The following is a 26,023-nucleotide window of genomic DNA, read 5'->3' on the forward strand; positions in this document are numbered from 1 at the left end:
ATCGACCTGACCCAGAACTTTGTCATCACCATCTGACAAAAATAAATCTAAAATGATTTTTAAAATACCCCATTAGTGATATTTTTACTCAATTTACAGACAAATGCTTCTCAAGAAATAAAATAAATATTATTTAAAACAAAAAACAAGAAAAAGTCCATCTGATGGAGTTGACAGTGCATGACGGAGTTGACACAGAACTGAAGGTGGTGACAAACTAGTGAGTAAAATGAAAAACTTGGTACATGTGAAGTAATGCAATTCATGTAAAATACATTAAAATGAATTAGTTGCACAATTAAGTGAGATTTGACAACAATTTCACTGAAAGAGTCAGAAAAACTCTGACGGAGTTGACATCTGACGGAGTTGACGAAATGCCAAACTACCTCAATTTATATGATGTTATTCTGAAGGAGGCCATATTGTAGCTCGTCAGGTCCATTAAATCTTTACAGTTTACCAAAATTAAGCTTTTATTTCGCAAAATTTCATCAAAGTTTTGTAAATTGTCAGTTATGGAGTTGACACATCATGGTTGTGACAAACAACTTAGGAATAAAACAGAAGAAAAAACTAAAGAATAACTTAAGCTAACCGGAGCTAACTAGCCCTCCTAGCAAAGGAAGAGAAAAGACAACGTCATGGGGTCCTCAGAAGTTCTGGTGCCCCCCAATAATGCCTGATTTTTTTACATTCTTTTCATTTCTGACGGTGTTGACAAAAACTAAGGACAAATTTCAACGGAGTTGGAAAATATCTAAAAATTATTTTTAATTCAATTTATCGATACTTTTATAATCATTTATATGACTACTTATACTTAATTGTCATAATATATAATTTTAGTATTTCTTTAATTGTTTTAAACTATAAGAATGTATTGAGTTCTGCTCCTGGACAAGGGCTTTTACAGGCATCATCCACCGACTACAATGTTTAAAATAAAAAAATATTCAGCAAAAACAAGAAAAATATACATTGTTGTGCTCACATGACCCAGGGTAGTTTAGTTAGATATTTGAAAAAAATATATTTTGTGTATATTTTATTCAAATTTCATGCTTTATCCATAGGACCTGTTTTGTCCCTATTCTCAAGAATCACATATATATATAGATATAATATAAAATGCACACTAAAAGAAGTGAGAATATTAGCACAGTAAAGAAAGCAGGATGTCAGTTTCAGGTCTAATGTTGAGGCAAATGTCTTCCAATTGTGAGCAGCGGGTCTTAACTCTGCCGAAGCTGGGTTATGATTATTGGCCCCATTTGTTCTTCATTGGTTTAGACACCTTACTGGTGCAATCCTGTACCCACTGTGTGCCAACATGGTGGCAACATTTCATTCAAAGGCTCATAACAGTGCATTCGTTTGAATTAATCCTGGTCTCTGTGATGGCAGATCTGGTGTTTGGGGAATGAGAGCAAGTATCACATCAACCGGACGGTTGATGGGTCAACGCTGTCCGTGGTCATCCCCAGTTTGACCCCTGGGATCCGTTACAGCGTCGAAGTCGCAGCCAGCACCAGTGCCGGTCCCGGGGTCAAGAGTGAAACCACTTTCTTTCAGTTTGGTGAGTAGTGGACATAGCCACACCTTTTTCAGTCTGCAGCCATGTCTGCATTCTCATAAATTACATTATGAGAAATTAGAAAATTGTGTAAAAGTGTGATATTTGTGGAAACAGGTGGAAGAGTCCTCTCCAACTTTCAAACTGTGCCTTATTAAAATTCACTGTCTCGAAACATGTTAATATCACATCAGATCAATCAAAACAGATGTTTTAAGCACAAAGGTCAGGCTCCATTTGTAGCCTATGTCTAGTATTTGTGTGCGTCTGGAATGAATCATTTGTGACAATCCTCTATAGGCTGCTGTTTTCCCTGTTGCACCTTTCTCTAACCAAATTTCTTTCTTCCACTAAATTTTTTGTGCTTGAAAACAGAACTCTGAACAATTAGCTTCTTTAGTAATGGTTGTAGTACTGTATAAAAATAAATAATTAAAGTTGGCAAATTAAAATTTACCAATTTTTTGTAGCGGTTAAGTAAGGTAAACATGAAATATGAAGCTTAAAAAATGTTTTTGGTCATATAGGTCTTAAATACAAATAATGGTCCTTAAAAGTCCTTAAATTCTTACACTAAGCTTACTGACACTGGCAGATTTTCTCAGTTCTTAAAAAAGAAGTCAACATTGGTTCAAAAAAGGTACAAAATAGGAATTTGACCCCAAATGTTTGATTTGTGCATCTATAGTTGCCTGATATTCCTTGGAAGTGAATCAACCCCAATCACTTAACAAGTAATTATAGCATAAGCTCATCCATTTTAAATGAAGAACTTCCAGTATCATGACCTTATGCCAACTAAACAACATCTCTGTAACTTCCTTTATTGTTGTGAGACATGCTCAGGCCTCTACCCTGTTTCCTTTTCATGCTTAGTGCAGATGCTTGAAGACTGTAATTTGGGTGAGTTCTCTCACCCAAATTTGCCATAGAGAAGTTTGTCTATGGCAAACTTCTCTTGCCATAAAGAAGTTTGAGTGACAACGGGGTTCTGCAGTTTTTTTTCGTGTGTTGTGTTAAATGTTTTCATTTATGTTTACTAATTAGCCGAGCATCACATTGGTACGCTCAGCTCCCTCAGCAAAGAAGCCCTCTCCATTCCGTTTTTAAATATGTTTTCACCTCTGCTCAACTTCAAACAGCAAACATGACCAATATAAACTTCTTTAAGTGTCGTTTTTGGCCAGATAGACCAAACATCTTTAGGACATTTTGTTACTATTTATGTTTGAGCTGCTTAGCTAGCTTGCTAATGAGTAAGATAAGAAAAAGAAAATAAGCACAAACAGCACAATTTGCCTCTGCTCAGCTTCAAAAAGCAAAGACAACAATATAATAGGCTCGAAACTTCTTGAAGAGGCATTTTTATCCAAATTGACCAAGCACTGTTTATTTTTGAGCCGTTTAGCTAGCTTGCTAATCAGTAAGACCAGAAAATAGTGGCACAGACGGCACCATTTGCCTTTGCTAAGCTTCAAACAGCAAAGACGACGATACAATTGGCCTGAAACCTTTTGGACCATCATTTTTGTCCAAATTGACCAAACATTTTTGGGTAATTTGGCCACTGTTTAACTTGCTAATGAGTAAGAATGGGGGAAAAAACAGCACCATGAAGCAGCAAGCGAAAGAGAGAGAGACCAGGAGAGGAAAAATGGCTCCATCTGGTCTTAAATGTGTGATTGAGTGGGCCAGGATGGGAATGAAGAAGCATTCCCTGTGACAGATACAATTTATCTCACTTGAAGAGTTCCTGTGGTGATTGTTGCCATGTACCAACACCGAAGTGGGACAATGCGCCTCGGGGACCAACGCTTCACCTAAACGCATTTGTCACACTCTCAGGTTTGTACGCGTAATCCTAAGTCCAGATACCTGTACAATCCCTTGTATGCTGCTTAGTCACATTGGCATGCTCGGCTCCCTCAAACAGAGTCACAAATTGAGAAGCCAGGCAGCCAAATAGAGACATAGACTCAGCAGCTGAGACAAATGAAGAGATATGGTACGGTAAAGTCAATGCGTTGAGGTTTTGTTGGGCTTCTAGCGATCCTTCAAAAGAACGGCTACTGAGTAAAAGACTTCACTCTGAAAAACAAAAGGATAAAGTAACAAAAGCATAAGAAAAGGAAAGTCAAAATGCCAGAGGGTGGAGCCAGTCAGAGAAGTCTTTCATGTAACAGACATGGGGGAGAAGCGGAGACAGATGAGAAAAACAGATCAAGAAGAAGCAGGTTGTAGCGAGCAGCTGTGCATACGACGTCGCTACAGTGCGTTTCACAGCTTCCAGGCATTTGACGCCTCAGTTTTTCACAGTTGTACCTCTGTTTGCTAATTATTGCGGTGTCTGTCTTTGAGGGTGATCTTTCTGGATTTGTTTATCTGTTTAGGAAATCACCGTCGCTTGGTGTAAATGATGCCTCGTGGTGTTTTTCTAACCGGTTCCATCATCAAGCTCTGCTCACCTGTCACTGTTGACTTGGATTTGCAACACAACCCAGATTTACACTCACCTGCTTGGGGAAAAAATAATCTCCTCTATCAAGATGCACAAATTAAAGTCTTGGAGGTGAGAGGAATCCTTAAGATTCCTTTTGAAAAACGTAGAGCTTTAAATTAGACAAGGTCTTATCTTGAACTGTTTTCAGCATCTTTTATTAATGATAACCATGAATACAAATTCAATTTCTGTGTATATTTCAGAGAAGAAGAGAGTCATAGCCTGTGTTGCTAATGCTGGGTTAGGAGTTTGAAGCCAAGAATGACATTTTTCCTGAGTTTAGAGTCTAAAACAACGGCTTTATTTGTTTCGCTGCTACCTATTGTAGCACCAAATATTATATTGCAATCCCAGACATTAACAATATAGTTCTAAGATATGAAGCCATATTGGATACATCATTTGGGACTGGTCAGGGAGTCCAACTTTCCATGTCAGAATGAAATGACTTCACTAGAAACAATAAATTTATATGATTTACCAAGGTAGTATAATTGTACACTGTTTATTTACTTATTTATTTTGAACATGATAGAAGTATAAAATCACACGCATGAACAAGGAATGCAAAATACATATTTTTTTTGTACTGCAATAATCTTAACATGCCTGAAAAGGAGAAGAAGTTAGAAACTTATGAACTCCTAACCCATAAACCCATGCCATACTTTCAGATGGACCTTTATTGTTAAATCAAATGAAATAAATAAATAAACATAGGTTAAATTATTGTGATTTTATCTGAGTTTACATTTCTAAATATATACCTCCATACCCACACACACTTATATCCATTAGCCTCAATCTGCATACTCAGATTAGTGCGCAAGGGGTGTGGGGGAAGACAGACAGAGACTGCGGCGGCAGCGTGTCGGTTGGTCTGTGTTACCCAGAAAGCAGTTGGGCACAATATCACAACACCGTGAGTGAAACAATGACTGGGGCAGCCTACTATATAATGTACTCGGGACCACTTCTTTGTTATTACACATCCACATTTGTAGAGTACGTAGAGTGGCAACCCTAACTGTAGCGTCTAGTCTATGCGCCTTATAGTGCGGAAAATATGGTAATTCCCCACACCTCTGAACAATGTCAAATTTGGTAAAATCAGAGGAAGTATATATTGTGGTCTGGATACACGAGGAGATATATAAAGGAAGTCTCTTTATGTGGCCTTAAAGAAACATTCTTTCAAGTTGTTTTTTTGGTTCACCTTATAGAAGCCTGAAATATCTTTAGTTTTCCAAGTGCGTCATAAATGTTTAACCTAGACTCTTCCAACCAGCTGAAATTGTCTGATGTCTGTAACAACCCGGTTTCTCTGTTCATTCCTACTTTTTTATCCATTTCTTTTCATGCCTTTCCTTTAGCATAAAGCTCACTTTTCATGTTTACCATAAAAACCATTCATACGCTGATCAAACAGACCCTCTGAAACATCCTGCTCACGTCTCTTCTGATCCTGCCCCACTTCCAGATTCATCTGGGCGAATGACCGAGACCGTGAACCAGGAGAACCCGCTCTCCCAGCAGATCTCAGATGTGGTCAAGCAGCCTGCCTTTATCGCAGGAATTGGAGCAGCATGTTGGATCATCCTCATGGTCTTTAGTATCTGGTTATACCGGCACCGAAAGAAAAGGAATGGCCTCTCCAGCAGCTATGCAGGCATACGCAAAGGTAGGCACACGCAGATGATGGCACACAGTTAAAATTTAGGACTGGCGGCTAGAAAATGTTGGTGATAATGCATTGTTTGCTAAATATCCATGTAATCATCTACTTGTTTGTTGTTTTCATCCTCAATGCTGCCAACTTCTCCTGTCTTCTGTCACAAAAAGATGTATTTGTAGAGCGCACAGAGCCATATCTTATGGACTCTCTTTAGGAACTGTCTGCGCCCGCTGAGAGTACAGCATGAAGACGTCTTTTCATGAGTCTGACATGCTCGTTCTGTGAGTGTGTGAAATGTGTTTTCAGTTAAGCACATTTTCAGATCCAAAAACTCCCTTTTCTTTTTTTCCCCTCTCTGCAACTCCCATCTGACTGTGTTGGGAAAATAGTGAATGTTTGTGTTCTAATCTCTGTTTATCAAGGACATCCTGACATTTTCACATGCTTTTAGCTTCCCCATCCTCCAAGAGACGGGCCTTCGGATAAGGAGGTGGACATGTAGCAAGAGATTTATGCTACTTATCTTTCTGGAAGATACACAACTGGCTCTGTCTTTTCTCTGTCTAGTTGTTACCTGATTTAAGTCAAAGTTACAGAGTTCACGACGCGCCTGTCTTCGGCTCACGGCAGCTCAATGACTAAGATAGTCATTAGCCGTTCTATCTTAGTCTCAATTATGTGTGAGCTAGGTTAATGTGTGGCCTTGGGCTGTGCAGCTGCTTGCTACTGTTAGCGCTCCCTTCTTCAACCTCAGTCCTTGGCTCAGGTTTAGTGCCGAATGCCAAGGTTAGAGGAAATCCACCCTTCAACCTTGATGCAGAATTGAATAGACTGATTTAGCCACTAATCTCAGACTGCCATGCAGAAAACCACGTCTTCAACCTGCCGCTTCTGTGGTTGACGGAAAATGTAAAGTGAGATCCGTTTCGGCGAAGATTCCCAAACTTTCATTCACACGTACAGACACTTGTGTGGGCTGTAACGGTTAGAACCGCCGTGTTTTTGCTCATGTCTATGATTACAGCGTGCAGTAATGACCTGCGGTCAGGCATGAAAGGAGAATGGCGTGCAGAATGAGGTTCCCCTTTGTCCGTCTGCGATTCTATATGTTGATGTTTACTTGAATAAAGAAAGAAATAGTTCTTCAGGGAACGGTAGGCAGGCATGCTCCCCCCTCTCGTCATCCCCAGCCCTCCGTGTCTCCTCGTGGATCCAGACCACAAAAGGCCACAGTCTTTGTTAGAATGGGTAACCAAGAATGTTTTCAAAGAGTATAATTGCAACCACATGAATCAACAACGTGCAGTTAGGGTTAAAAAGGTTGAATTGGGAAGTGCGCGCATGTGGGAGTGGTGGTATTTGTAACACATTAAGCGTAGATTATAAACTAGTCATGGAAAAAAAATGAATAGTTTTTTTTTTTCTTGAACACACCAATTACAAATTTGTAGCTGATCTCTGATCTGTTTTGGTTTTTTTTAGGTTTGGCCTACAGCTAAATATGAATGGATCAGAACATCATTTTCTGTTTTTTTGCTCTCTGTCCTTGAATAAACATGAATTATTTATATTAGAAGAAAAAAAACATCTCTCTCACACAATGCGTGTGAGACAGGAGTCTATGTAAGACGTTGGTTTTACTGATATTTTACCAGAAAAACAAAGTGATTGCAAAGTTCTTATTTAACCAAGTTTTTATCATCTAACACAGAAAAACCCTGTAAATTCTAGACTCTAACAGGTAAAAATAGTGCACAAAAATCCGTGTAGGATGGCGAAGTCCTAGCGCAAAAATTCGCATGATAGGTGGACGGAGCCTGATGCTGCAAGGTTGAAGACCTTGTCCTGTTAGGCGATGAGGCCTGGATAATACCCGTGTTAAACAGACGGCGGAGTCCGGCGACGGCAGGCGTTTAATTCCGTAACAAAAGTGTTTATTTTTTTTTCTTTTTCCAAAATCTCTCTTTCTTACTGTTTATTCAATGTCACATGCTGTTTTTATTTTGTTTTTTAATTATGTAAAGCACCTTGAAATGCCTTGCTGCTGAAATGTGCTATACAAATAAAATTTGATTGATTGATTGATTGATTGATCTAACATCAATGATTAGAAATGTGGACGGTTGAAATTAGCAGCTGTACTTTAGAAGAAAGACAAAGAACAAGAAATAGCTTTAGTAAACTGAGACGATTAGTATGAACTGTACTTTTAAAGAAAGAGATAAAAGCTGATAGTTCACATTTTTTAATCTTAGCAATTAGCACAGCAAGCATAAATATTAACTGTTTTTTAGAGAATGTTCATTCCTATTTCAACTCAAAATTTTTGAAATGCTGCCAAACATGTTCAAATCTAACATGAGTTACATTATTGTAGCTGTGCTAATCACGTTAATCACTAACGTGATTAGTACTAATTAGCACTAACTAGCGGTTAATAAATAACCACTCTATTAAGAAATAAGAGTGGTAAGAAACTGCTTCATAATAACAGCTACTATAAAGAAAATACGGCATCATAGTGAAGGACGTAATGCTGCTTTTGGGAAAATAAATTTGTTAGGATTCTCCTTGTCAGTCAGACAACTTTCAGTGCTAATTTGCAGACTCTCTTTAATATCTTCTCCACCAAAGGGAACCATTATCACCATGACCTTGTAGCACTTTAGTTTTGTTTACTGATTGGAATAAGATGTTACTGGTCACAATCAGTCGAACTTAAATCTGCTGATTCCTCCTCATGGATGTCATGTGAAGATGAGAAAGAGACATTTGTTTGTATAAAGACCCCAAAACTAACAAACATAGTCATACCTCACATGAAGCTTTATCTAGCCTTGAGATAAACATCAGTCCAGGTTGACAATGGAGACCTGATTTATGTATTTCAGTCATGTTTGCATTTGTCGCAGACTGTTTTGGGTAGCCAGTGTCTCCTCTTCAAAGGCATTCATCAGAAAGATAAAAGCCACATGACAGCCGATATCTTCAGGACAGATTCCAACACAAGATTATTGCATTTAGAGGATGTTTGTTGGCACAAGTAATCCATGAAGTCATTATTTGAGGATAAAAACGTTAGAGGAGCACAATTGCTCCTCTTGGATTGTTTTGGACAAAACTAGAGTGGGTAATGTTGCTACAATTTGCTGTAAGGATTGCATCAACTTCAAACCTCACAGCATTACTCTTTGCTTTTTGCTTAAAGAGTAAAGCAAAAACAATAGTTGTCCTCCAGATTTATAGCATGAGGTTTGGTATGAGATTTTTGCTTGAGCACCTGGATAACGTTTTTCTTTGAAAATGTTCTAAGGACTAAAATCATGAGAGGAAAATAAAATGTGGTTTTTTAAAAGATGCAGTTGTTTTGAATCCAATAGTTTTACTTGGACAACAAAAAAAATACCTTTATACTTTTACCCAACTCCAACCAAGGAAAAAATGATTTACACTTTGGGATGAATATTGAAAAATAGCAATAGGTTTCAAGTAAAAATGCTAAGCACACAGAATATTACCCCTTTTTTATTTCTGCTTCTAATTTAGAGAGACAAATAAGATGCTAACGTTACCTGGTTAATGAGGAGCTAGCCTGCACTCTGCTGCTTTACAGTAGCATCCCAGCTAGCAAGAAAATGTTTGCACGACGTCCGTGAACGTATTCTGAAAGTCGAACGTCGAATGTTCGGACCTGACGTTCAGCAAACGTCTGAACATTCACTCTGAACATTCGTTCCCAATTAATTTTCTTTTTTTGCTGTCATTTCACTTGATTTAGTTTTTATATCTTTAAAACTTTTATGGGTGTTATTTTTTATCAAATTTTTATTTTTCACTTCTTATACAAAGTGCATACTTCTGAATGTTGTTTGAACGTTCTTGAACGTCTTCCGGGTGTTTTTATAAATGCTGCTTTAAAAAACTTCCAAAAAACGGAGGCATTACAAAGAGTTTTATTTAACCCTACAAAATACATTTTTAAGATTTTTTTTTTGTTACTCTTGCTGTTATTCTAATGCAAACGTCTTAATAAAAAATAAATAAATAAATGTTCGGACTTGGCGTTCGCCGAATTTTAATATATTTAAAACCTTTATGGTGGTTAATATTTTTGACAAAATCTCTTTTTTTGTAGTTTTAGAGTCTGAATTTTCTCTGAAAGTTATCTGTTCGTTCGTGTGTGTCGTTTAAAAATTGGGTTACTAGCGTCAATACCTTATTTATCCAGTAGGGGGCTCCACGCCCGGCCAAACATTATCCTCGCAATTCAAATAATGATTATAAGTCCGATTTTTCTCATTTCATAATCTACGTTGCATTTATTCCAATGTAATGTAAACGTATCTCAAAGGAGAGTAATACTTAAATAAAAGTCGAAGAAGTACTTCCGTTTGGAAAATATGAATTTTCTGCAGAGTAACGTCTCTTCCCAACTCGGATTTCTGCAGTTAAAAAGCAACGCAAGTGATGGGATCTACCTTGTTCGGTAAGTTATTAGTATCCATACTTATTTCTGTCATATTCTAACCAGGCACGTAGTTAAAGCGTAAAAAGCCACATAACTTGTTGCTGATGCCTTTTGTGTGCGTTTGTATCACGCTAAGCTTCGTCCTCCTTCGTATCGAGCACGTGCCGTCATTATCTCATGACTTCTCAACCTCTATTATAAAGCTTGACCTGACCAGAAATATTTATCTACGTGAGGTGTCCTGCTCTTTTTTCCCCTTAATGTTACTTGTCCTAAGCCACCGAGTCAACATAACTGGTAAGTAGGTAATCGGGAGAGTTCGTGGACGGACCGCTTCGTTCATATACTGAGGGCTTTAGGAAAACATGAAAAAACATGATGTTTTCTCCTCGGTCTACTACTGAGGAGAAGTTTAGCTGCTGGCAACGAGTAAAGCTGAATGCGAATTAACTTTTTCAGCGCATAAAATGATAATGTTACGACCACTTATAGTGCAATAAAAACAACCAATATAAAAGAGACAATATTTATTATTACAAAATAAGAGGATGTGTATTTGCAAAAAACAATAAGTAAACAAAAATAAATGAAAAACAATGGAAAAAGAAAATCAAACTAAAAGAACAGCAGGGTGCAGCGACAACTGCAAAAAACAAAAAAACAAATTACCAAACACCTATTAAATCTTTACAATAAAACCATTCAATTCAATCCAGTTAAAAATATACAAAGCCTACCTGCAGCGTCGACAAACCACACGCCCAGGTAGCAATCGTCAGCTCAACACATGCAGTGTGGCCCTATATAAAAACATCACACAAACACACTGACTAAATATAATCAGTTTAAGAGTTTTTCTTTACAACAAAAAAACTGACAAACCTGATCACAACAGTGGGACTTGTGGGCCAACACACCTGGTCAAACACAGAGGAGATTGACAATTGCCCACCAGCCTGACAGCTTCCCTTTTATGGGCGCTCAAAATGTGGAGGAAGCGACCCCTGGTGGTTCCACCCGTTACATTCCCCCCCATCATTATGCATCGGCGACCCGACGATGTACATAAAAAAATTAGTACTCAATAACTGAATCACTTCTTCTGCACAGGACAGGGCAGCCTGTAAGGGTTGGAATGCTGTCCGGCAGTTTTCCGAGCCGACCTCCTCAGCTCAGGGATGATGGTAGTGTCAATCTCCTGTGTGGGTTTTTTGCCAGAAAGAGGCTGAACATCAGAATTTACATCAATAGAAACAACATCATCATCATCATTCTCAGCCTCTGATTGAATCTCAGATTGAGGCAAGTCCACCATTTCATCTCCCGCCTCAATATCTGTCTGCACATCTTCCAAACCAGTTTCCTGACACCCTTCCCCTCCACTATTTTCAGGGACACTTCTAAGCTCAACCCTGTGGACCTGACGGAGGGGTCCCTCCTGACCCACGGGCGCTATAGAATACACTACCCCTCGCTCAGAAGGTGGACGAACCACTTGATAGGGAGTTGAATCATAAAAGTCCTGAATCTTGCTGCGACCCCTCACTGAATGATTTCTCGCATACACCAAGTCTCCTTCTAGAAAATCTGGAGCAACATCCTCATCCTGATGTCTCTGAGCCCTTCTACTTTCTACTTTTTGGTGCACCGTTTCATAGGCAGCATGAAGTGATTTTTGGTGCTCTTCAACCCACTCTTCCAAGGGCAGGTCAGGTCCTCCATCACTTTCACTCAAACCCACAAAAAAATCCACAGGCAACTGTGGTTTTCTACCAAACATCAAAAAGTAAGGCGTCATACCAGTGGATTGATGGACAGTTGTATTATAAGCAAAGGTGACTTGGGAAATATGCCGGGGCCACCTGCGTTTCTGTTCAGGTGAGAGAGTTCTTAGCAAATCATGTAAAGTGCGATTAAAACGCTCACACTGCCCATTCCCCTCAGGATGATAAGGAGTCGTGCGACTTTTCTCAATTTTATACACTTTGCAGAGCTGATGAACCAACTTACTCTCAAAATTTCTCCCCTGATCAGAATGAATCCGAACAGGAGGCCCAAAAAGTTGAAACCAGTGCTTCACCAGTGCCTCTGCAACAGTACTGGCACGCTGATCTTTTGTGGGGACAGTTTGTGTAAACTTTGAGAAAACATCAGTCATTACAAGGACATTTTCTCTGCCGTCTGTAGCAGGTTCCAAAACTGTAAAATCTATTGCCAGAATCTCATTAGGTCTAGATGCTTTAATTGTTCCCATATAGGTTTTAACTTTGGGCAATAGAGCCTTTGACACCACACATCTTTCACAGTTTTTACACCACTGCTCTACATCCGAGTGCATATTGGGCCAATAAAACCGTGACCGAATTAACTGCAAAGTCCGCTCCACCCCCTGGTGGCCATGATCATCATGGAGCGAACGGAGGACACCTTCCTGCAAACACAGAGGTAACACCACCTGTTCAACCTCAGTCTGCCCATCAGAGGCCTGAACACAGCGATAAAGGATTGATTCTCGCTCCCTAAGCCGATTCCACTGCCGAACCAATTCCCGGGTAACCTTATCAAGTTCATTCCTCTCTTTAGCATCAGGCATCCTACCCCTCTTCCAAAATTGCATAAAAGAACCGATGTTAGGATCCTTATGCTGCAATATACACAGGTCAGCACCTGACAAACCAGGTAAGACACTGATCTCTTCCTGTACTCCAGCAAACCCCTCACGTAAACCAGAGCCAGCCCCTGCTTCTCCGTGTGTGGTATGCTGACGGGACAATGCATCTGCATTGGCATTTTGAGAACCAGGACGATATTTCAAGGTCAAATCGAAAGCTGCCAGTTCCGAAACCCACCTCTGCTCTGTTGCTCCAAGCTTTGCTGTAGCCAGATGACTCAATGGATTATTATCTGTAAAAACTGTGCATTTATTACCCAGCAAATACTCTCTGAACTTTTCTGTAACAGCCCACTTAAGAGCAACAAGCTCCAATTTCATGGAGCTGTAATTATTCATATTCCGCTCGGTGGGCTTCAGACTGCGGCTAGCGAACGCTATAGGGCGCAATTTACCCCCATGATCTTGAGAGAGTACTGCTCCTAACCCTGCATGGCTGGCATCTACTTCCAAAACAAATGGCTTCTGGAAGTCTGCATAGGCAAGAACAGGAGTTGTTATTAATGCAGCTTTGAGCTTGTGAAAACTCTGCTCACATTCCTCATCCCAGAAGCCACCCAAGGGCTTCTTAGGGGTTTTGCCCTTTTTTCCAGGAGAGAGCAGTCTAGCAACAAGACGGTTTAAAGGGGAAGCCATATTCGAAAAACCACAAATAAACCTCCGATAGTAACTGGCAAATCCCAAAAATGAACGAAGTTCTGCTAAAGTAGTAGGTTGCCTCCAGTCACGTACTGCTGCTACCTTGTCTGGGTCAGTAGAGACCCCCTCTTCTGACACCACATGACCCAAATATTTAACTCTCTTCTGAAAAAAATGACATTTTGACAACTTAACCTTTAGCCCCTGAGTTTCTAATCTGGAAAATACCTGATTTAATCTTTCCAAATGTTGTTCAACTGATGCTGAAAAGACAATTACATCATCTAAATACAGCAGTAATGACTGGTAACGGCAATCTCCAAATAAGCGCTCCATAAGACGTTGAAAAGTACTGGGTGCGTTACACAATCCAAAAGGCATGCGATTAAACTCAAATAGTCCAAATGGAGTACAGAAAGCTGTTTTTTCCTTGTCTTTCTCAGCCATCTCAACCTGACTATACCCACTTGCCAAATCTAATGTTGTGAACCACTGTGCCCCAGCCAGAGCATCCAATGATTCATCAATTCTGGGTAAAGGAAATGCATCCTTTCTGGTTTTAGAGTTTAATTGTCTATAGTCCACACACATGCGCAATGTTCCATCCTTCTTCTGAACTAAAACTATTGGTGAAGCATATGGACTACTGCTTTCCCTAATAACATGACTTTGTAGTAGCTGTTGAATATGATTGCGAACTAAATCATACTGAGAAGGGACAATGCGTCGATAAGGTTGTCGCACTGGTGTTTCATCCAGCAGGGGGATCTCATGGGTTATCAAGTTTGTACTACCCACATCCAGATCACTCCTGGCAAATACTTTGTTATATTTTGACAACAATTCCTTCGCCTGTTGTTTCTCTTGACCCTGCAGGTTTTCAAACTCAGGTAAATCCAAATCTGTGTTAGTCACAGTAGTTTCATGGCTAGCAATAAATGCTGTACAACTGTGAGAGTCAACAGAAACTTGAACCTTAGAATCATCTGTCACCAGAGTAGCAGTTTGAACTGTGGCCACAACTCTACGAGGTGTTAACCACACATCAGATTTTCCTACATTAGTAATGGGAATGAAGGCACCACCTCTTACCGCCTTCACCAAAGAAGGTGAAACCAACAATCCCTCTGGGAGGCTGCCCCCTTCAGGACCCAGGGGTTCAACAAACAAATCGATTGGTTGGTGTAAAGGCATCTGTGGGCATGTCACTGGCACATGACAGAGGCTACCAGCTGGAACACAGAAAGGTTTCTTACCCTGCACTCTGACCTGATGAGGGTCAGGGGAGCTGACCATCACTTCCATCATTTGACAGTATCTCAGCATTCTTCTCCATCCCCGAGGTGCTGACTTGAGTACAGGTGCTTCCCAAAGGTCAGAGCCGTACAGCCTATATAGCTCATGGTAAAGAGGGTCAAACACATTCATCCCCAAAACACCAGGTACATCCAGCTTCTTTTGCCTCATGTACCCGTCTGTTGGATCCTCAACTATCAGTACACCTCGACGAGGAAGCAACACCCCCAACACAACAACATCAAGCTCCACATAGCCACGGTAAGGAATTGTTAACCCATTTGCTGCCTTTAAACCCAACCAACCACAGTCTTTTAGTTCTTTATCAGACAAATGAGAAAAATTGTTTTTGAAAAAACTTTCTGTTACAGTGGTCACCATAGAGCCGCTGTCCAATAAGCAATTTATCCTCACCCCAGCAAAATCCACCTCTCCCTGTGGACATTCACCAACTAAATTACATGCACTTGATTTATTGTCAATAGAGCCATGAAAACTGCCCACCAATGTTTGGCTCTGCACACTGGCGGGTTCTAGTTTTCCGTTTGCTTAGGAGGAATAGCTTGTTTAGGCTCAGTGTTAACAGTAGCAGTACAATTTCTGGCAATATGCCCACTTTGTTCGCATCTGAAACAAATTGGTTTTCCATCAGCAGTGCGTCTAGGACGAAAATTGCGAGGGGGAGGTAGAGCTTGAGGGGTCAAAGCCTTCATGACCAGTTCTAACTGGGCCTGCTGAGCTTTTAACAAAGTCAACAATTCCCCATATTCAGAAGTGCGAGAGACTGAGCTTTCACAGGAGACAAACTTTTCATTGAGAATTGGATTGTAAGATTTGTGTTTAGATGACTGATTTTCATATTGTGCCATCCACCTGGTGGCCTCCCCTCTAACATCACGAATGGTCCATTCCGGATTAACATGAATCAAATCCCTTAGCCTCATTCTAAGAGCCTGTTCTCTCACACCATCACAGAACTGGTCACGTAGATCTTTAGAGGAGTTTGAGGCTGCTTGTGCATCATTTTTTACTATCTGATCCATCAGGTCCATAAGAGCATGAGAATAATCGATCAATGATTCTCCTTCAAATTGTTTACGGTTAAAGAATCTACGCTGTAGTGAAATTCTTGAATGCATACAACCATAAACATCTCTAAGAACATCAAAAATACATTTCACATTCTCCCTTTGAGCTGCTGGTAAGAATTTAATTTCAGTCCGGGCAGCGCCCTCTAGATGTTCATAGATAATCTGCGCCCGTTCTTTTTCTGTGTTTCCTCTTGTTTGCACATAGTCTCTCATCAATTCGATCCATTCGTCCAAAGTCAGCGACTCTGCACTATCCAGTTTCCCAGAAAATGGTGGCAGTTTCTTATCCTGCTGCACATAAATAACAGGGTTGTGCCTTACAGGTTCTGTAGTTCCTGAAGACGTTGACGGTCTTTCCAAGTCCGCTGCTGCTAATGCCGCCAGCTGGCGTTCCAGATCCTTTATTCGCTGTGACATGGCCTGCTTATCGCGCTCATCCCCGGCTTCAGCGCCACTCGATACCTCCATGTTGATGCCTTATGTCACCAGCGAAAACTTCACCCCGCTGCCCCTGCTGTCCTTTATAACTTAAATCATAACTACAAAGAAAAAAAGTAACTTCCCGGATTCGTTTGCCAAACAACGCCAAATGTTACGACCACTTATAGTGCAATAAAAACAACCAATATAAAAGAGACAATATTTATTATTACAAAATAAGAGGATGTGTATTTGCAAAAAACAATAAGTAAACAAAAATAAATGAAAAACAATGGAAAAAGAAAATCAAACTAAAAGAACAGCAGGGTGCAGCGACAACTGCAAAAAACAAAAAAACAAATTACCAAACACCTATTAAATCTTTACAATAAAACCATTCAATTCAATCCAGTTAAAAATATACAAAGCCTACCTGCAGCGTCGACAAACCACACGCCCAGGTAGCAATCGTCAGCTCAACACATGCAGTGTGGCCCTATATAAAAACATCACACAAACACACTGACTAAATATAATCAGTTTAAGAGTTTTTCTTTACAACAAAAAAACTGACAAACCTGATCACAACAGTGGGACTTGTGGGCCAACACACCTGGTCAAACACAGAGGAGATTGACAATTGCCCACCAGCCTGACAGCTTCCCTTTTATGGGCGCTCAAAATGTGGAGGAAGCGACCCCTGGTGGTTCCACCCGTTACAATAACATTTAAAAACTTGAGTTCTACATTGTCCTTTTTCAAAAGCAAGATTAAAGAAAATAAATGTATTAATACTTTGTATTGCTAAATGTGCAAAGCTTACTGACATTTTCCAACACAGCCATGAGAAGAGGCAGCTGGTAATGGGAGTTACACCATTTAATTTTCCTTTGGGATCAGTTAAATATTTTTGAATTTAATAAACAAATATTTAATCCATAGGTGGAATCTGACAGCAGAATCTAGAGGACCAGTAAGCACTGAAGTGGTCTAGTTAATGTAAACTAGTTAATGGTTTCTTGTGGATGAACAAAAAATCTAAATGTTCAGTCTGATCCATAAAAGCATGTTGTTGTTGAGCATGTGGTTTATCCTGAGCTACTGTAAACACTGTCTGTACCTTCCTTCTCTCTGGATCATCAACTACAAAATAATATGCAGCTCTACATATTAATAGAACAACATTCGTTGGTATCACAGCACAAACTACTGGGTGATGTTCTGCTTAATTCAGTGTTAGTTAAATTGCCAATTAGATCTAACGTTTATCTTATTTCAAGGTCCTTCAAAGAGTTGTTGATGCTGATGGCTGTGAGCAGGAAGGACCTCCTGTAGCAGTCTGTGTTACAGCCTCTGACTGAAGACACTGTTTTTCTGATGAAGAGGACGCTCAGAGTTGGTCATACTCTTTCTTAATGGACATTATTATGTTTATGTTTGAATGTTTCCTTTAATATATTTGATTAAAGTAATGATTGTTTTTTCTCATATGTAATTTCAGGTGACAACTTGAAAGTCATACAGAAATGTCGTCTGGCTGAAGATGTCAGACCTCAAAGCAGAAGCCCAAGAGGGTCAGGTAAAAAGTTTTTGTAAGGCAGTAATTAGGATTATTAGCTGCAAAGAGAGAGAGAGAGCTGTTCATGGTTTCCTTCAGTTTGACCTCTCCATGTTGCTTCAATGTGATTACGAGTTACAACAGTATTACAGACCACTTAGAAATACATGATAATCAAGTGTTATTGGACAAAACTTTGATTAATTAAATAAATCATGCTGATGTTTATGCAGGTTTTTAATTAAATGTTTTTGTTACAGGTGAACTGAGATCTATTCAGATTCTTAGGAAAAGCCACAGATCCAGAAAATCTACCCCATGACCAGCAGCTCCAGCAGCCACAGCCTCCCACATGTCCTCCATCTTCACCATCTCATCCACCAGCTGCTCTGTGTTCACCTGTAGCTGTTTAGTCCAACCAGTAACTCCACTAACCGACTCCCTTCAACTGGAAATTCCTCTATCAGGTAAATTTAACCAACATGTAAAAACAGTGACTACACTTTGTCTATGTATCATATTTTTAATTGAATTATTTATAGATGTAAGGCATTTTTGGATTTGATTAGTTGACGACATGAATAAGAGAGTTAAATGCAAATAAAGGTTTGTGTGGTGGGAGTTTTGTCTGTTTTAGTTTTCCTGCGTTAATCCAGGTGAGCTGCAGCAGAGACTCATCTAAAGCAGGACAGAGGGTCCTGACCTGCAGGGCTGAAGACCCCCAGTCTACATTGTAATAAATTATTATTTTACATTACTGAGATTTGTTTTTTTTTATCATTCTTTGCAGACTGAAGCATTCAGTGTAACGTCTTCAAAGCCTTAAGGGGGTGAAGGAGTCGGCCTGGGAAACCATCTGACTCGACTGACAGTCACTGGTTCTGCTGAAGAGATGGACTCACTAGATGAGCTCGGCCTTCCATCCTCCACTGCAGAAAAATTAGAAGTCCTGAACCAAAAACTGGAATCAGGAGCTGTTCAGAAATAAATGGTATGTATAATTTTTTGAAAACATAATTAGCCTTTCTCTTAACATTATTCTTTCCATCTATCAGGTATAGTACTGTTTAAATATTGACTTTTAAATTCTCTGTTTTCCTTTTTTAGTTGGATCTCCGAGGGACCTGATCTGCTGTCTGCAAGCGTCGGATTCAGAACACCAAAACAGTTTTAAGAAGGCTCAAGGTTGTCTGGGTTTTTTTGTTTTGTTTTATTTTGTTTTTTAATTATTATTATTATTTTGTGCATGTGTCGACGCTCATAAAATCAGTTCTGATGTAAATATTTCTTTTAAAATTATATTTTTAAGCACTGGGTGGTTCTTAAATGCTGACTTTGCTTTGATTTTTTATTATTGTGAATGTCTTTTCTAAAAACCCATTGTATTAAAATGTATACTGTGCTGTTTTACTTTGTTCTAAGAAGGTTTTGTGTCTTTTTGGTACATATGTATAAATAAATGTGATTATCATATTTTGTTGCGGTTAGTCTTTAATATTAATACTATAAAATTAAGAATCCTTGCCCAGTGTTTTTAAGTGGTTGTCATCAATTTTACAATTTATTACATTAGATTAAAATGTGCTGTAAACAGAAGACAACTGTTCCATGTGAAAACCGTAAGTGTGGGGCCAGCTTGGCTTTTCTTCTTCTGCAATTTGTTACAACATCCCATGGTAATGGAAGACAACTGTTCCTCATGAAATCCTTGCATTACAGTAAAATTGCTGCTATGTTAGCATTTCCACTGACCTAGCATAACTATTATATAGCTTTTTATTTTTGAATAAAATGCGAAAGTCCGCTGAAAGTAGTCAGCGGACTTTTGGTGGACATTCAACTGAAAGTTTAATGGTGGTCAATTTTGAGTCCGGAAACGTGGACGTCCGCCGGACGTCCTTTGGAGTTTCATTTGGACGTCGATCAAACGTAATAAGCGGACGTTCAAGACAACGTTCAGCGGACATGCTCCAAACATTCAATGCTAGCTGGGATAGATTCCTTGTGTGTGACCCATAACCAGCAGGCTTTTAACCATGTAGGGTTAAAATCAGAACCAGCTGCGGGTTAAACAAGAATTTATCAATGGATCAGACTTCAGGTTGAAAGTCTGGTTTAAAAACATCTTAAAGATTACTTGCAGTTTGAAAACACTAATATTTCTCTTCTTTTCCCAACAGTACCATCCTTCACATTCACACCAACAGGTAAGCAATTTATTTCAGATATGTGCAAGCATAGGGTGTCTGCACATTCTTAAAGCATCTTAAATTCATAAAACTAAATGTAAGTAAATACATTAATCGGAGGTCTTAAATTTTGTTGTTGCAGGACTATTTAATCTCATACATGCATTTTTTCTGTCAATCAAAAGTTTGCGTGGTGTGTTGACATCTTCATTGTGTTCTGAGTTGAAGAGATTGAGGCTACTGGTAACTAGCTGCTAATATACCTCCTTGCTAGCTAACTAGCTTTTTTGTGCCTATCATGGTGACAGGCTTTGAACTCAGGAAAAGTCACTGGGTGCAACAGGAGCACCCAGTGACTTTTCAACTTTCTTGTGGAGTTGCTACCCTTTGTGTGCACGTCTACATCTACAAGTGAAAAATCTCTCCTGCACGGATGTCGCAGATCACTTGACTGGAGGAGGGCTAGCTTTTACCACCTCATTGTGTCAGATCCATAGGAAACAAGTGGAAAAGGAGCAATGCTGCCTTTCTTGTGTTGAGCCGCTGGAAGGCGTTCATTTTCGGGCAGACGGGCAGAATTTCAGTATTTTTTGCTCTGCTTGATTCTAATACAGCAGGATCCTGCTACCATCACATGCATTTAGAGTTTTTTGGTCTTCAATTTCACCCAAGGTGTCATTAAAGAGTCTTAAATTTGACTTACTTGTAACCGGCAACATCTGCCATCTTTGATTAAACTATTAAAATAAAAATCACTGACCTTATAAAGTCAGCACTTAGTAAAAGCCAGTAAAATAAACCAATCATTTGCAGAGTTACTTAAAAACAAAGGTTCTGCTCAGTGTTTTGGGTTGAGTCAGAAGTCGGTGCCAGTGATCAAGACGCCACTCTGCTAAGAGGCTATTAAAGCCAGTAGCAACTTGATCAAAGCAGCTGCTTGCAACATTAGATGGGATTTTAGAGAATGACACAGCACTGATGCACCGTTTAGATAACTCAGGGAGGTCATTTGTAAATCAAAGTGACATGGCGTGAAGCAGATAGAGAAAGAAGCTTTCCTTCCGTATGAGTTTGTTTCTGGTCCGCTCGCAGACCGAAACCCATCAGGGAAAAAAAAATTCTTTGTCTGTCCAAGGCGTGGCATGGCTGAGAGTAGATGAAAGGACACGGCAGTGAGCTACATAGAGGAGAAAGAGACAATGTGTTTGTCTCTTTCCCCAAGGTTGATCTTGTCTGAGCATACTCTCTTATCTGTAGCTACCGTTTTATTTGCTACTTTTTTTTCTGCCTCGAGGGTTGCAGTCATGCAGACTCTTATTGCAGCTACACGCTCGTTTCACGATCTGTTGGAAATCTTTCAGGTCAGACTCATTCCTCACCTGTGTAATAAGGTTTTGTTAGTTTTAGAGAAGCGAGACTGTGCAGGGTATTATACTGATTTCAATCTACAACCAGACAATTATGCTTCCTACGGATATGAGGGACCCCAGCTATTTTCTGTTTTAGAGAAAGAAAAAAAAAAGAAAAAGAAGCCAGAGAATGAACAGAGCCAAGACCAGGGCTCATTCTCTTTCTACCCTCCTCTCCTCTCAGGGTACAGATTGTAATTAAAGTTGGAGGTTTATCTCCCTTTCACACACCGGCAGCTCAGAGTTTCTTGAAAGTGTTCGACTTGCAACGTGAGGAGCTTCAAACGAGTTGAACCTGAGCTGGAAAACCAAAGAGCTCCGCGTTTTTGTTCCTCATAAGCCTCTTAGGGCGAATCCTCCTGCACCACACGTGTGACTCAGCTGACACCATGCAAACATGCCAGCATTTAAAAAGTCAAAAAATAATTGGTTACAATAGTATTTGATTTTTTTTTGTCATGGTACAGCTACAAACTTTGCACACAATTCTGAGGTTTGTAAGAACTGGAAAGTTTGGCATTTATTTAGCCCACTGACACCACTTAATTTTGATGTCAACAGTCACCTTCAGCACCTCTGTGTAATTAATTTTCTCTTAATTTGCTCTGTGAAGGTTATAGAAATTTGTTAGGAAACATTAGTGAACAATTGAGGAACAAGGATAAAATTAAGAAATTAAAGCAGAATTAGCTCATACAAACCATTTTCCAAATTTTGAAAATTTCATAAAGTATCGTTCAGTCCAGGAAACAAAAGAGGATTATGGCACAACTATAAACCTGGCTGTTAACGCCATGGCTGTCCACCTGTCATTAACAGGGTGAGACTGAGGGGAGCTATCAGGGTCTTCACCAACTCAAATGAAAGACTTTTAAAGACCTTTTTAAATTTGATTAATGGTGAAATGCAATACCTATAACATAATGAAAATATAAATGGCAGTAAGCATGCTGCTAGAATACAACATTTGCCTACTTTAACATGCTGTATTCAGTCATTGCCTTTTGCATGCCCCATGTCTGAACTGTGGTTGCCTCTCTCCCAAGAAACGTAAATGCGTTACTATTTGGTTCTGGTTCTTCAATCTAGACTTTCAGAATCCACCTCGCCTCGTATGGGTCGGCAACAGAAGTGGATCGGTGGCGTAACCGGACATTGTCTTGCCAACTGTCGATCAGTTTGCACTTACCCATTTTGGATGCTTAAAAGCTAGCTATTAAGGATATTAGCACCTTGCTTCTGGTAGCCTCAACTCTCCTCAAGTCACAGAACCCAATGAACACCACTGAAGCGAGAGCGCGGTGATCAAACTTTTGACTCTCAGAAAAGTCCCATGGGGGGAAAAAAGCCTACGGGAATATACGGGATTAAATGATCCTGTTATGACTACGTTGCTAGAATACATAGAATACAACATTTACCTACTTTAACATGCTGTATTCAGTCATTGCCTTTTGCATGCCCCATGTCTGAACTGTGGTTGCCTCTCTCCCAAGAAACGTAAATGTGTTTTTTGGGAGAAAATGTAAGTTTCTTGCATTTCATTTACAATGAAATATAAGAAATTCATTTCAGACATTTTAAGACCTTAGTTTTGGATATATGAATTTAAGACTTTTTAAGTGGAAGGTTTTCTTTTATTAAAATTAAAATGCATCCCACATTTTGTTTCTTTTAAAAAATAAATTAAGAAAATAAGAAAATTACGATTTATTTTCCTTCCACTTTACAATTATAATGCTGGGGCATTTCTTTAAACATCAATAATGTCCTTTGGTTGCGTAAAGAAATTGTAAAAAATTGGTATTTTACATTTCTGTGAAAGTCTACTGAAAATTATTGTCTCTCTTTTCAGTGGCATATCAGAGGGGTGGGGAAAGCGTCAGCAGTGCTGGAAGGTAAGAAGATTTTCCTTAAATTCTATTTTTAATAAATAAAAAGGGGGTGTGACTGAGTAGAAGGTCAGGCAGTGGTACTTTTCCTTCACAAACACTAGGGGGAGAGCTGAGCTTTTTCTAAAGTAGCAGGAGGTGGAAGTAGGTGCACCAAGTGTGTTGTGTTACTACAGGAACAAAGAGCTGTGCAGCCTGCCAGGGGCCCATCCCCATCACACACACTGAAGAGCCACATCCAACCACAAGGCTGTGCCACAGCATCACCATAAAACCTTAATGGAGATGCAAAGCTCGCCTTCCCATACAGTGAAGTGGTGCATTGTGCATAAACAAGTGAGACCTTTCAGAACTAGAACCACCAAAACTCATTTGTATATCCACTAGATGGCCTCTGGCATGGTGCCCATATAGCCGGTAAATGGAAAACAGACACACACACACACATCAAAAAAAAAAAAAATGCATTCAATTATTACCCGCTTTCTGCTCAGAGTACAGAATGTACTTAATGCCATGTCATAAATGCGTGTGTTTGTGCGTGCGTGTGTGTTGTTCATGTGTTAATGAATAGTTAGCTTGAAGCCATCAACAGTAAATCCATATTCATTACATTACCCAGTTGTATGATTGAATCCCGGACGCAGTGAGGCTGTGTCAGCTCTGCATGAAAACAATGGTCGTTCAATATCAACACAGAACCACTGGGGTGATGGAGGAGCCATTGTGAGATTGTATTTGGCTGTACAAGACAAATGTGTTCATTACCCAAAATGAATCCGAGAAATGAGTCATTTAGGACAGAGTGAGGAAATGCAATTCGATGCTAATTCAGTGCTGGATTATTCAGACTGGGAATCTTGCTGCACAGATTTGAATACCAAAGCAATACATGGTATTGCTTTGGTATTCTATAGTAAACTGTCTTGTTCTGGATGCTAGATTGAGCCATTTAAACAGTAATAGAATATGGCGTGTTCTCTTTCTAGACTCAGTGTTTGGCCAAAGGTCAAACAGGACTCTATTCCACTTAACAGGAATAGAGTCCTGTTAAGTGCCCTTGTACATTTTGAAAAATTATTTTCTTTCTGAACTTTTATTGAAAATGTGAAACACGTTATAAAAATTTGGTACATGGTTGTTTAAAAACTCAAAATTCTGTTTACTAGAAAAAATGGATTATTCACCTTGCCATTAATTGTATGTGAAGGCCTAAGACCAGTGTTGTGGTACTCGAGATCGGTCTTGGTCTCGAGTCCGGTCTTAAGACCGTTTTCTGATGGTCTCGGTCTCGTCTCGGACTCGACCGCATTTGGTCTCGGTCTTGTCTCGGTCTCGGGCGCTGAGGACTCGGCATTTTATTTCAAGACCAGTCGAGACCGCAACTGTGAAAATATCACTAAACGTGCAGCATACTGTCCAGTTTATTTGTTAACATCTTTGTTTTCAGTGGATGCAAAACGCACCAATTAAAATCCAAGCAACTACTGTTTCTCCCCCTCCCCTCCCCACCTTTCACTCGCGCGCTACTCCCTCCTCCCTCCTCCCCACCTTTCACTCGCACGCGGCGCTCCAGGACATGCAGTGGTTTTCTCTCAGCGGCAGAAAATGTTTGTCTAATCGTCAGTAATATAATAGCGCTGCATAAATAGTAAGAAAAACGATGGCCAGAGCTAACTCAGCAGCGCTTCGCTTTCACAGACGGTGGGGACAACGTCTAACTATTTTCGTCACTTAGAAAAGTAGCTCAAAGAAGGTAAGCTACGTTAACGTGATGTTAGCAAAGCTAGCTGTACAGAGACACATAAGAATTTGTGATGAAAAAAAGTCACTCACTGCCTGAATTATTGTGCGGAGGTGTAGACTGACTTGTCGCATATATAGGACAACGCTATGTCCAAAAGTCTGGAATATAGTGATGTGACATTCAGAAACAGTCGATTCTTCTCCACGGCTCTTTATTTATTAGATAGGACTGGAGTGACCGCCACTCACTGAGAGCCGTTGTTCTATCAGATTACCATACGCTGTCAGAATAGCATACGTGCAGTGAGTACCATGCTTGCGCATGTTCGACCGTCAGAGGAGTTGTCAGTTCACCATATGCAGCAAGTTATGACGAAAATAAGTCATTAAATTGTTTTCAATGATAACTATATAGATATACATGTGTTGTCATGGTTGCAAAGTGTATTTAAAGCAGGTCTGGCTGCAGCTGGAGTCAGCTACAACACACGCCCGTGTAAAACTCACTTAACCACTAAGTCAGGATGCCATACAACTGTTAATAACAGATCTACGTCATGATTCTATGTTCCTAGCATACATGCAGTGAGTACCATGCATGCGCCTTAAGAAGTCCGACCGTCAGTGGAGTTGTCAGTTCAGCATATGCAACAAGTTATGACGAAAATAAGTCATTAAATTGTTTATAATATGACATAAAATGATAACTAGATAGATATACATGCGTTGTCGTGGTTTCAAAGTGTATTTAAACTAGGTTTGGCTGCAGCTGGATGCCATACAACTGTTAATAACCAAGTGTATGATGATCTACGTCATGATTCTATGTTGCTGATTAAATAAAATCATATGGTAATGACAGCGTATGCATGTCTGAGCTAAGCGTACGACTA

At 39.7% G+C, this 26,023-nt stretch overlaps 2 protein-coding genes and 1 long non-coding RNA gene across 3 annotated transcripts in view; 2 read left to right on the top strand and 1 right to left on the bottom strand.

Moving 5' to 3' along the window:
• The window catches only part of robo1 (roundabout, axon guidance receptor, homolog 1 (Drosophila)), a 218,371-nt gene that overhangs the window by 172,344 nt on the left and 20,004 nt on the right, over window positions 1–26,023 (top strand). Inside the window, exons 17-20 of the mRNA XM_088012089.1 lie at window positions 1,408–1,579; window positions 5,557–5,757; window positions 20,075–20,101; window positions 23,348–23,390. Of these exons, the coding sequence (XP_087868215.1) occupies window positions 1,408–1,579; window positions 5,557–5,757; window positions 20,075–20,101; window positions 23,348–23,390 (443 nt within the window). The remainder of the gene's footprint in view (window positions 1–1,407; window positions 1,580–5,556; window positions 5,758–20,074; window positions 20,102–23,347; window positions 23,391–26,023) is intronic.
• Window positions 11,696–17,059, bottom strand: LOC148155916 (uncharacterized). Its single transcript, XM_088012088.1, has one exon. The coding sequence runs from the start codon at window positions 16,382–16,384 to the stop codon at window positions 15,359–15,361; it is 1,026 nt and encodes a 341-aa protein (XP_087868214.1). The 5' UTR covers window positions 16,385–17,059; the 3' UTR covers window positions 11,696–15,358.
• LOC106926658 (uncharacterized) lies at window positions 17,064–19,371 on the top strand. Its single transcript, XR_015765133.1, has 5 exons — window positions 17,064–17,731; window positions 17,838–17,915; window positions 18,155–18,361; window positions 18,685–18,885; window positions 19,002–19,371. It is a non-coding gene; the product is annotated as an uncharacterized LOC106926658 (long non-coding RNA).

Source organism: Poecilia mexicana, unplaced genomic scaffold, assembly GCF_051168715.1.
Source record: "Poecilia mexicana isolate PSO_F unplaced genomic scaffold, ASM5116871v1 scaffold_13, whole genome shotgun sequence".
NCBI lineage: Eukaryota > Metazoa > Chordata > Actinopteri > Cyprinodontiformes > Poeciliidae > Poecilia > Poecilia mexicana.

What these genes read in the sequence shown, in the direction of transcription:
- LOC148155916 (XM_088012088.1), bottom strand. Translation starts at nt 16,384, where the DNA reads ATGGAGGTATCGAGTGGCGCTGAAGCCGGGGATGAGCGCGATAAGCAG.